This window comes from Leptidea sinapis, chromosome 12 (assembly GCF_905404315.1).
Source record: "Leptidea sinapis chromosome 12, ilLepSina1.1, whole genome shotgun sequence".
Taxonomy (NCBI): Eukaryota; Metazoa; Arthropoda; class Insecta; order Lepidoptera; family Pieridae; genus Leptidea; species Leptidea sinapis.
In genome coordinates, this window is record NC_066276.1 from 765,642 (window position 1) to 778,992 (window position 13,351).

General features: G+C 35.4%; 1 protein-coding gene across 1 annotated transcript in view; it reads right to left on the minus strand.

Moving 5' to 3' along the window:
* Positions 1-13,351, minus strand: part of LOC126967004 (A disintegrin and metalloproteinase with thrombospondin motifs 7) — a 158,126-nt gene that overhangs the window by 60,772 nt on the left and 84,003 nt on the right. Inside the window, exon 3 of the mRNA XM_050811302.1 lies at positions 7,810-8,026. Within this exon, the coding sequence (XP_050667259.1) occupies positions 7,810-8,026 (217 nt within the window). The remainder of the gene's footprint in view (positions 1-7,809; positions 8,027-13,351) is intronic.

The following is a 13,351-nucleotide window of genomic DNA, read 5'->3' on the forward strand; positions in this document are numbered from 1 at the left end:
ACGCGTGAATTGAAATTTACATACAAACTTCTATCGCTGGTAAGCTACATGTCGTCCCATTGACTGACAGCGTGTACGGATAAGGTGAGTTACCGCCGATAAGTTTATTGGGACAGAAAAGTTAACGATATTTACGATTTTTATCTCAAGTAAGCGATAGACTGAATATTAGGAACGGCCGTTAGAGATGTTAAAACAAACAAACAAAACTTTATAATATAAGTGTAGATTAAAATATTGTACATTTAAGATATCAATTCCCATGTGAACGCTAACGAGTTGCGGTAGTATTAAGATTAATGCTTATTCCGCAATAACACTGATTGGTGAACGATGCGATGCTTCCGTCTCAAGGTCACCCTCGGTATGACCTTACAAAGCAACATGTATTAATTTGTATGAATTTGTTTCACAGACAGCTCCTTCAATTAGTATTGCTCAAAGTTTCCTTGAACAAACGGTCCCCCGCGACATCGTCTGCACAGATTTGTATAATGAATATCATTACCACTGGAACCAGATTTGATCGTGATTGCATGGAATTAATTGGATTTACTTGATATTCAGAATCAATATTCATATTCTAAAGTAAAAGATACAACCTCACACAAGAGTCTAACCGCCGGTGAAAGCTCCGTAAAACTTAGTCCACATATTTACTACTATCATACTTAGTACACATTGGTATAAAGATTAGCTAGAACAGATACATAAAAATTTTTTCAGCACCGGTTGTGCTAGGCTAGCGGTTATTATAATACGAAATACAATTATGTACATCGAGCGAGTCACCTTTACTTGAGTTGAGGCGACTTCATTCGCACGAGCGTTACATAGCCGAGCGTGACGGCTCAGCCTCAATAAACACCCGCACATTAAGGGCTCAGAACACCTAAAGAAATGTTCACTTCATATATCGTCTGCCACGTGGTGCCTTTAATAATTAATATGCAAGAACCGATCGCACCACTGAAAGTCCTGGCGATGCATACTGAACCCGACATCGGCCCCCTCAATTGTACGTACAGGATAAAGAGAACAGGCTATATTATATAACAATTGACAATAATTGACGGTACCAGCTTCTTCCATTTAGCCGCATACTACGAATAGCGGATCAAATCATCGACGATCAAGTCATCCCCTATCGGCTTGACTCTTTGGCGTTGGTTGAGATGTGGGTTCTCTGTGCATCTTCTACCGCATTTATAACGGGGAGTGCTCAGAGAAGCAGTTCGGTTTGATTCCAGCAGACGAATTCCACCACCGGACTTTACGTCAAAATGCAGAATACCACCCGCATCACGTTGACGTCTGGTATTCCACAACCACACGTTTTGCGAGAAATTTCTTGCCAAGCATAGCCATTTGTGGAATTAATTATCGGCTGCTGTTTTCCTGAACAGATACGACTTAGGGACCATCAAGATAACAGCATTCTCCCACCTTAAAGGCCTATCTCGTGAGCCTCTTGCCCGTTTGCCTCCTCTTATATAAAAAAGGCTTTATCTACTATATATTGGTTGACTCGTTGTAAATGACCGTTTAAAACTTAAGAACAGCTTGGCCGATCATGTTGTAGTATGGTGTATAGTAAGAAAATGTAATTGCGCAAATGAATGAATATTATCATATTGGTATCAAACTCATATTGTTTGTTATTTGTTCACTGCACGGCCAATCATGAAATTATGCACACACATTGTCGAAGGTACAGTAAAGGACATTTTATTCTGAGATTTTTATGAGTTAACTACGCGCGATACATTTTCAATGTGGACGAAGTCACAGGCAGAGGCTAGTAGTTATATAGATCCATAAATAAATAGGCAGATTAAAGTTCAGAAGCTTTTAACTAATCACGCATGAAGTCCATAGTAGGTACTTTTGGCATAATTGTCGTTTATCTGGAGAAGAAATATTGAAACCAGACAATTTAAGAATGGCATTATAATAAATCCATAAAATTAATTACATCGTGTCGAATGCACTTTATTCATTTAATTTTTTTTATTATATTTGTTGGTTAGTCTGTGCGTTTTTGAACGTTTTCTAGAAAAATAATTATCCTGGTAAGGTAACGAAACATCGGGTTAGATTATAATAAAGAGTGTAATTTTTATCAAACACTTCATGTAAATATCCCGTTTATATGCATTTTAATCCTAGCGGTATTTTATAAATGTAAGGTAAGTATATTATTTAAATGTGATAATACAATGTAATAATGAATATTCTACAAACGGGGCTTTTGTAAAAAAATCAATTAGTTTCACTTGCCCAGGTAATCAAAAAACATAATTAGTTTTTATTCGAGGAAACTTATTAAATCACAATTAAAAATATTTTGACATACTCGTATTATATAGGACAAATATTGGCAGCTACAGGAATTAACCTTAAAGTATGAAAATAATTTTATTTTTTTTAGGACTAATGAACATTGTCAGATGCTTAGTAAAACACATATTATAATTTATACATAACACTGTAACTGTAGATAAGTACACAGCTGATGCGTTCTCCTTCTCAATTTCCTCTTTCTCTGTCTCCGTATACACTTTGGTGGTCGACCACCCTAACACAAAATAGGTTGGCACCATTTCACACTCATCTCTTCGCCACTACGTGCTCATTGGTCAAATCAAATAGGACGCGCTTCCCCGGTTTCCTGTAACACATTCCCGTTCCTTTTCACGAAATCACCCCCACAAAAAATATCTAGGAACCGAAAGGAAAGATGTTACATATTATCAAAACATTACTAAAATGCAGTCGATCTGAAAATGAAACAAGGAAATACAGCACAACCAATAATACTAAACACGCTGTTAATTTACATCCGGCAGTTGATATGGGCTTGTATTAATCTTATCTTGGCCAATGTTTAGCTATTGTTCAGCCGTCGAACTAAATAGCAAATACTCGTTGACACTAAATTGAGCAATATCTGTAGCTATATTCCAACAGTAACAACTGCAATAATTGTAATATCATGTAAGATTACTAATGCTTGGAGTTATTTAGTGGAATGCCAATCATACAAATACACTACTGGTAAGGTAATTTATTTTGTTCAAAGTACTTACTACCTTATACTACTAAAGGAGTAAAACTTGTATTTTCAATATAAATTTTGATAAATTTAAGATAAGCTTTGTAAGTTTATCAATGTGAATGAATAATATACTTATAATTAAAACCATGCTACGGGTAAGATGTTCACGGGAATCAATTTACGTGAAAATCATTTTAACGTTATTTCAGTCCTTGCAAAACAATGCGAGTTGTTCAATTTCAAATTCAAAATTTTGATACCTTTGCAAGTGCGTGTAGGTTTCCTACTGAAAGATGTTTCAAATACCTTGGACAGCATTCCGCACCAACCAATCCATCTGCCTCAGTAGAATATTAGAGTTCTTTGGACATATCGCCAGAAAAGATGGCCACAACCTCGAACAACTGATGGTTACTGGGAAGATAGACGGACGACGTCCCAGAGGTGCCCTAAAAGATGGTCTGACCGAATCCGCACATCTGTGGATACCAGACTTCAAGACGCACTGCACGTAGCCAAAGATAGACAGACACAGATGGCGAATTATTGTCAAAAAGTTGAATCCTCAGAGAAATCACGACCTTCAACAATGAGGAATACGACGCGAGGAGGAGGAGTAGGTTTCCTAAAAATGCTTCCCTTAACCGTAAGAGCGTCAAATGAACGTACATATAGAGACGCAAGCACATTACTATGTGGGCTTAGGACACGGGTGGAGAAACATCGGCACCCGGATGAAAGAATTGAAATAAGGGATTGCTTGTTCTAATAGGCTTCATAAGATACATAATAGCTTTAAGGGTAAATGTATACACTTTTATAATAAAGTCCCAGCCACTTTTCAAGCATAATCTATAAATAAATTTAAATGGTTTACAAAAAAAATGGCTCTGTCGTAAATCCTATTACTCCACAACTGAATATCTATGTGATCGGATAGCCTGGGACTAGATTATGATTGTTTTATAGCGATAGAAATGACTGTACAATATTGTATATTATTATTGAAAAGAGCGCAAAGAAAGAATGCTGGGAGAGTTTCTTGCGAAGCTTCTTCTCTCTCAGAACGCCATTTGTTTCCAAAGCGGTAGTAGTATCTAGTATATTAGAAATGACATCAAAAAAATTCTAAAGGACTTAATTGTGAGAAAATAAATGCCTTTTATGCCTTTAGGCACAAGGTACTGCGTCACGGACGCGTAAAATAAATATTCTCGATAGAATGATATATCAAAATGTGTGCGATTTTTCTTTCGTTCTAAAACTAAACAACGCAATATTTGAAACTAATTAACTTTAGTAATTTTTTACTAAAACATTAGGTATTAGAAAAGATTTAAGCTAAAGTTAATCACTTTCGACCATAAACTGATAAAAAATAACACGGAATATTATCCGTAGTTGTCAAACAATCGAACTAAGGTAATAGAAACATCTATCAAAACTGATGATTTATAAGTCGAGTTGATTGTTATTTGTTAGTTATAGAAATAATAATATGATTGCTATAATTGTCCCCAAATTAGGTATACTAAGCATAGTTTACAACCAGACCACACTATGTTTAATACAATCACAATAAAAAAAACATTAATATATACATATTTAATTTCATGACTCGAAAACAAACATTAATATTTATCATGCAAACGTTTGAACCTACCGGGATTCGAACCCGGGACCCCTAGCTCGGTAGTCAGGCTCCCTTACCACTGGGCCATATGAGACGTCTGTGACTTTTTGACAATTTTATTTTATTGCGATTCAGAACCTCTTTCTAACGAGCAGCGGATTGTCTAGCTGTTGGCTTCCTATGGCTGAATTGGCATCCTATTTCCTGCTTTACTTTATTGAGTCAAGTAACAGTTTTGTTCTTTATTATTAGTCTAAGTTCTAAACATTGAGTTCATTAACCAATTACTGAAACCCAAATTTTGACAGTTTAATGATCTAATTTTACGTAAACAAATGCCTTTTTTATATCATATAATTTAATAAGTAGATGTAAATCTTAACGTGAAGAGACATAAATCAATGTATATGATGAAACTCAATACAATGAAAGATATAGATCTTATTGTTAAAGCTTTTGTGAAATTGGCAGACGTATCAAAGACTATTAAGTATCTAAATCAATAGGCTCGTGTGACTCTTTATAACTTGAGAACTGACTGACCGATTTTGATGGAAATTAACTTGTTGTTAGAATATATGCTTGTGCATATGTAAGGTTATATAATATGATGTTGAAATGTCAGAAGTAGAATTGAGAAAAGGTTATATAGGGAATATTTTTGTGATATACGCATTTAATATAATATAATATTCTCCTAACATTTCCGAAGTGAAGATAAATTGTAAAATGTATGAAATTCGTAAGGTCTTTGTTGCCTTTGATTGATAATATGCATAAGGGATAGTTCATAAAATACCCGTGGGATCTTACCAATTTTCCGACACCCCCTCACCCCTTGGTGAGGATGTAATAAGATCTTGCACAACCTCTTATCTCTAGTGACATTTTTCAAAATAATTATGTTCGTGCGTTGGATTTTCTTATAAAACAATTTGTGTTTGATTTAATTAAGACTAATGATTAAGACCTGCTATTTATATCTTCTATACTTCACGAACAATCTTCTCAATCGAAACTCAAAATCTTGGGGAAATAATTACGTTATATTTTCCGAGAGAACGGCTGAGATTTGACTCGACCCTCTCGCCCCCTTAGACGCCTCACGTTATTATTAGCGTCCCCTAAAATAGCTTAAAAACGAAAACTATGTATTTGTATTTTGTAGAGTCGACTTGAACAACTGGCCAGTTTTGAATGTCGTTGATCATTCGATATCTTCGCTCGTGATTTATTAGACTATTAAAGTTTATAGTGGATCCCATTCGTTAACCTTAGTGGGCGTACAATCAATCGGAATTGATAAACATCAATGGTAACAGCCACAAAAAATATTGCAATTATCCTGTTTTTATGTTCAATATGCCTGGGGTCAAAAACATGAGTGTTTTTTATTTAAATAAACGCTTTTTGATTAACGCGATACATATTTAAACCATTTGAAGATGAAACATTTGAAGAATTTAAAAAAAGAATAGTTTTTAAATTAACAACAAAATAGGTTCTCCATGACAGGTTCATACAGCCTCTACAAGTAGCATTAATTTACTTCATGCTTTCAATGCCACTTATAGTCAGAAAATGTAAAACTTCCCGTCATCGCTCGATCTTACAAACCATTAAATTTGACATGGTTTTCGCTAAACCATTCAGTAAAATATGTTCGAATTTAAATATCGATTCTAAACAAGAACAATGAAAAACCAAAATTAATTCAAAATTATATTACATGATTAAAAACCACAGTGAAACCGAATCTTAAATTAGTTAATCAAATAACATTATCAAACGTTGTATAACCGTTGTTATTAATATAGCATTGATAAGGATTTGAATTTGTTATCAAAATGTTCGTCATCTCATAATTTGCAATTTCACATGGCTTCGTTTATCAGTGCGTTAGGTAACACCGCTATTTGCATGTGTTATCTCGTCGTAGTTACAGTACTCGGTCACTGGTCTCGTAAACTGATTTTAGCGGAATTATCATGACAGCTGATATCTCTGCAATATTATCTCGGAACATAATACCGATTGTGTGCACTTTATATTTTGATAAGCATAATGTATACAACCAGGCCTAGTATATGCTTTGGCTATTAAGACGGTAGCGAGAGTGATTTTTGACCAATAACTACTTCAGTAGCCTCACAGTTTCGTGTTTTTTTTTTATATTTAAGAAGAGGCTCGCATGATACGGAGTGGTGAGGGAACCGCCTTTGGACAACCACAATACCACGGGGCAAGAGATGTGTTGCCTTTAAGTATGCTTTAAGTTTGAAAGTTCCTAAGTCAGATTGGTTTGGGAAAAGTGCGGTAATTGATTCTGATGCTGTGCGAGGCAAGATGTGGTTGGTAATGCTGACCTATGAGGTGAAGGACGTACTCCAGAAGGAGGCTCATTACGTAATTTGTGATGACAGTGACAAAAAAAAATTGTAGTCACATAAGTAAATCTATTTTGCTGGTATTGTGGATTAATATATTATCATACGAGTAACAGGCCTGTGTATAGCAACCACGTCACTATTTTGAATGGAGTATGTGGTATCTAAGGGCATAACTAAAGAGTATTTTTTTTAAATATAAATTGTAGTAGAGTATCACTATCGGGGGTATTCCTCCGGCATGTGTGAGTCGCGCTGCGGCATAAGCTTTGGTGATGTAGCATCTTGGACATGCATAGTCCAGTTGGGCGCGGAAAAAGAGCCCAGAAGATGATCAGCTTTCTCTTTCGCGTCATGGACGAACGATTCATCGCCCCTTAATTGCAGGCTGGCAGAAATTTCTTAAAGTATTGTTGTTTCAAAACGTTTTTCAATGAAACAGTGTTGCCCTTTTTAAAAATTTCGTAGCCACTTTTATGGAGGAAAAGAGCAAATACCTGATGGCAAGTGACCAACATCACGCTCTATTGCAGCACTGCAGGAATGGCAGAGCACACCAAGTTTTTTTTCCAACAATAGACATAAGTACTTATGTATAAACAAAACTATACATTTACACATTAATTATTATGGATATTGACTTTTTTCTATACCTACACTCACATTTTACAGATTATGGCGATGACGGCCATGGCAACTAAATGAGGAATGGACTTTATATGTAGTCTTACCTTAAATCTAGCCTCACTTCCCGACCTCCGAGCGTCAGGTTGTAGTGCAGTACGTGTGGCAGGTGCTCGACCGAGTGAACGTCGCGTCGAGCCCGAGCGTGCCCGTGCTCGTGAGCATGCTCGAGAACGTGCGACAGCAGCGCCCCCTCGCGGCTCACCTTCACCGGCGTCACTACTTCAACCTGAGATGTATCCAGGTGCTTATGTGAATAGATACCTGAAAAGAAAACTCCGTCTTAATTAAAACATATTTTATGTTATGGAAAAGAGTGCCGGAACGAGCAGATGACTCTTGTGATAACTTTGGAATTATTGGAAAACTCAATTTTTAAGTTAAGTAAAGTTAAAAATGCGCTTAATTTATTTATTACGATGACCCATAAGGGCTATAGGGTTCCCTGCCTACTGAGCTAGAGGTCCCGGGTTGGCACTCCGTTAGCTACCGTTCAATCAAATAAAAAATAGGGCACAGATAAACCACTAAGTCACTCGCGTAATTTACGGAAGTTCGCTAAGTCATAAAATACTTAGACACAACTTCGGTTGCGTCGCGCTGCACCCTGAATATCTCATGTACCTGAAACTACACCGGCCTTCATAATCTTGAAACCATTTTTTTTATGGAAAAGTGCAGTTTTCGACTGGAATGTTGAGGCCACCCCACGTGTTCAGTGCACATGTAGTTTAGTTATGGTTCAAAACGTTTGATCGCGTGCAACGTAGAGCTGTTCGAATTGTCGAGAGACGAGACGTCGCTTCAACTTTTCATGGAACTTACTTCCACATACCACAAAGCTGTCGAATGAGCTTCCTTGTGCGGTGTTGGCGGGGCGATACGACATGGGTACCTTCAAAAAAGCGCGTACACCTTCCTCCTGAAGTCGTCATCAGCATGCATTACAGATGTACACCAGCCAATATTTCGTATAATCAATTGCTTGAAAAATACAGTATTCTAGATTTAAAAGCCAGACGTGAACAACTTGAAGTAATGCTTCTATATGATATTTGCCATAATAAATATTATTGCATTGATCTAACACGCAAGCTGTATTACCGAGTTCCTGTACGTCATCTCTCTAGGGCTACACACGCTCATCAACTTTTTTCCTTAAAAAAGTGTCGTACAAATGGAGTCTCATCTTATAACCAAAACTTCCTTGACATTGACATACTAGAAACAAGAGTGGGTACCTTTAAGAAACTGATATTTAACAAGTTGCATAAAATAATTTCGTATTCTTTGACTAATATTGTTATATAATGTGGATAAATTTTAATATGTATATTTGTATGATTCCATGTTTGTGTATATGTATGTATTTTAAAACCTTTGTGATAAGGTGATTTTAGTGAATTTGTTTCTCCAACACAAATAAGTAATGTGTGGATAACGTAGTTGATTATACATGTATTTATATTATAAGAATTGTAATAATTAAGTAAGATGTCATGTATTGTTGTTCCCAATAAAAAAAAAAGTTAGCATCATGTGTAAACAGCATTTCACCGGAGAGGTTAGTAAGTTATGATACATCACCAAGATCGCATATTTACACGTTACGTAAAATATAAATACAAATTTATTTCAGCGTCAATATAAACGACAAGGGCATCTTTAAATAAACGTTTAGCATAAAAATCGCACATTTGTGTCGGTAATAAATTAAAATAAGTAATCAATAAAAAACAGAAAGTTAAAAATAATCTATAACCAACACAAAAACGGCTGTTTGAAATGGTTTTGTAAAAAATTATCGCAGAGTTACCGTAATGTTGTTTTGCAACAGACATATAGTTAATATTATATCTATTAAATAAAATTATACTTTATCAATATTCAAGTTATACTAAGTTCACAAAGTTATTTAAATAATTTTTAATTTCTATTAGATCTAGGTATGAGTATAGATAAATGTTTAGATAGATTAGAGAAGAATAAAAACAGTGTGTTTTTTTGAATAGTCAGGAAATATTTGACGGTGCAGAAAATACTTTTACATGAAGACGTGTTTTTATTCATTATTATAAACTACTACTACAAATTTACATTTTCATTTAATGCGTTATAAAATAATACATAATATTTTTCATACATAAAAATTGCAATCAATTACTTTAAACGTTAATTTACAAATACATGAAATATGAAATTTAATTACCTAATTGGTATTCATTGAAATGAGTACTAAATTAGGATATCATCCCCACCATTTGGATGTGTGGCGGTCCTCCACAGTGCGGTTTTCAAGGAGCTTTCTTCCAACTACTACAAAACTGTGGAATGAACTTCCTTGTGCGGTGTTTCCGGGACGATACGACATGGGTACCTTCAAAAAAGCGCGTACACCTTCCTTAAAGGCCGGCAACGCTCCTGTGATTCCTCTGGTGTTGCTAGAGATTGTGGGCGGCGGTGATCACTTAACAACAGGTGTCCCGTTCGCTCGTTTGTCTTCCTATTCCATAAAAAAAAATGAATACGAATGAAACTAATGTGTACGTACTTTAATACAGTGGTTTCAGTAACGTGAACATTGTCTCGAGTTCATTTTTTTATCCCAGTACAAAAAATGCCATACGCACCTAAAGAAATTTTCAGTTCAGAAAGTAAAGAAGAGATGGTTATATTTCTTGGTAAGACAATGTTAGATGAAAGTAGATTGAGAAGAGATAGACAAGCTTACAGAGTGTGGATGAAAAGTTTTGGAAAGGTTACATAGTACATTCCACGTTCAAATCGAGGATGTATTAAAAAGGCCTAGGACAAGAGAATCAAGAATAAGGGAGTGTGTAAGAGAAAGGTTTGGATATTGCAATGATTATGACGGGTACTCAAGATATATATTTTCTTAGTTTGGTGCCGATATTTTGATCGAATTGCAAGCATCGTGATCGCGGAGGAACTGCGGAGGCGGCGAGACACTTGACACATTGACTCTATTAGTAAATCAATCTGTCCACGTGGCGCCTAATTCGTTTATCGGCACCAAATTAATAAAATATATTTCGTGAATACCGGTCATAATAATTACAATGTTAAAGTTTCGCGATGATAACAGTTTAAAATGTTTTGATGCCAAGGAAGATGACTGCATACAAGCATGTCAGGACCATGGACTCACAACATACTGGCGTATAGACGACCCGACAGCCCGATTATGCGGGTCTGAAGCTAGTTTAACATTCAAATTACTTAGGACCTAGTTCCAAGCGTAGCTGACTGTTTACGAACGTAAAAATTTAAATACAGATTAATGTAGATGCGTTTTCCTTTTCAATCTTGTTGTATCTCCGTTAGAGATGTTATTCTCTCTTGAACGTTATGTTCATCTATACGCGAATATATTCTAAATCTATGGTCGGGACCGTGACAAGCGTGGTATGTAATATGTGCCTACCTCTCTGAAACACAGGCGTGATTGTGTGTATATATAGTAGTATCAATGTAATAAAAGCGTGTTAAAAACACATCTCTACCACGGACGATTAAAAAAAGGACTCCGCGCCGTGATATTAGCAAGTGAAGCACCGTTATGCTAGTGTGTGTGCGGTTACGGGGGATACTAGTTACACAATTTTTCTCCCTTAAATAATAATATATGGCCAAAAAAACTTATATAGTATCGTTTTTACACTTTTTCACAACGCACGACATCATTTTTAAAATATTTTATTGAGACGCAAACTGATCTGTCACAAACGATGACAATAATTCTCATAATGGCCGCCTATCGGCCTGTAGTAGTATAAGTGTGTGCGTGGGGCTATGTATTTACACGTTAATCGGCTTGTTTTGGTGCTACACTGTAAGTGACACGGAGTCCTTTTTTTTTACTAGTCCGTGATGACAAATGAAATGTCTATTAAAATAAATATTATTTTACTCCACTTTTAAAACCTAATTAAATTACGCATAAACTTGTACAGAAAGTCACATTGCAATTGCTGAAACCTTTTATAAATGCTTGCTCGATACCAATTTTCCCCTTTTGGCTCAAATTAAACAATTAAAGATAAGAATACAAATTACACATTCATTCTTACTTCCATTCCATTCGATAGATATCTACTGGCGTGAAACAACACGAAAACAGTACATTTTGCCACGATCCCTTATCGTAACATTCACTGTATTTCCCCTCGAAGCTAACGACACAATAATAAGTTTCTATCATTCATTCATAAGTTTATTTCCTTCTTTCAATACAACAAGTTTCAACGTATAACATTGTGAGATCCAACATAGCTAGTAATATATATAATATATATAAATTACGTGACACGTTGTTTGTCCGCGATGGACTCCTTTGATGAACGGATTTCAATGGGGATTACTGTATTACTTCATGGAGTGCAGTTTAGTCCAACTTGAGAGATAGGATAGTTTGGATTTCGATTTGGGACCCATAATTATTTTTATTTCCAATATTTGTTGTGTATCGACATATTTTCTATGAGAGAATTTATTGACGCACGGTTTGACAGTTCTGCTGTGAAACAATTTCATTATAACAACATGGACAAGTAAAAAAATAAGGACTCCGTGTCACCTTACATAACAGAGAAGCACCATAACAAGCCGGTAACCGTGTAAATACATAGCCCCACGCATACACTTACACTACACTATACTTAATACAAGCCGATCGGCCACCATTATGAGATTTGCCATCGTCTGTGACAGATCAGTTTGCGTCGCAATGAAATATTTTAAAAATGCCGTTGTGCGTTGTAAAAAAGTGTAAAAACAATAATATAAAAGTATTTGTGGATATAATATGATTATCTAAGGGAGAAAAAATTGTGTAACTGGTATATGCTATAGATAATCAAAATATAAAGTTCATAAATATTGTTCACCAGAATATACAAGGTATCTCAAGTAAGGAAATAGAAATTGAACTGTTTTTGAGCTGCTGAAATATAGATATATTATGTATTACAGAACATTGGCGTAATAGTCATCAGCTCCAGTTTAGTTTTAGAGAACATAAAGTAGTCAGTTCGTTTTGTAGAAGTAGGGCAATACATGGAGGTTCCCTAATTATTATTAATAATAGATTAAAATGTAAAAATAGAAGAGATATTGTTAATCTCTCTATAGAACAACTAATTGAGATAGCTTGTATAGAACTAGAGCAATTTATTATTGTAAGTGTATAACGCCCCCCCACTGCATCATATGAACAATTCCAACATAGAATAGAGGAGGTACTATCAAAATTTAGCAAAACTAGCAAGTCAACTATAGTGTGTGGAGATTTTAATATAAACTTGCTTGAACCTTCGGCCAATTGTACTAGCCGTAAAAATTTATTTCAAAGGTTCAATTTGTTCAATGAATTTTGGGAACCTACTAGAATCACTTCTACTACAACAACCTGTTTAGATAATATTTTTACAGATGTTACTATTACTAGTAAACTCATAATTAATAATCTTCAGTCCGACCATAGTGGGCAACTTATAAAAGTAAATACAAGATTGGACAATGTCAGACCAAAAAAGGTGACGATTATACCAGTTACGGGTAGCCGTCTTG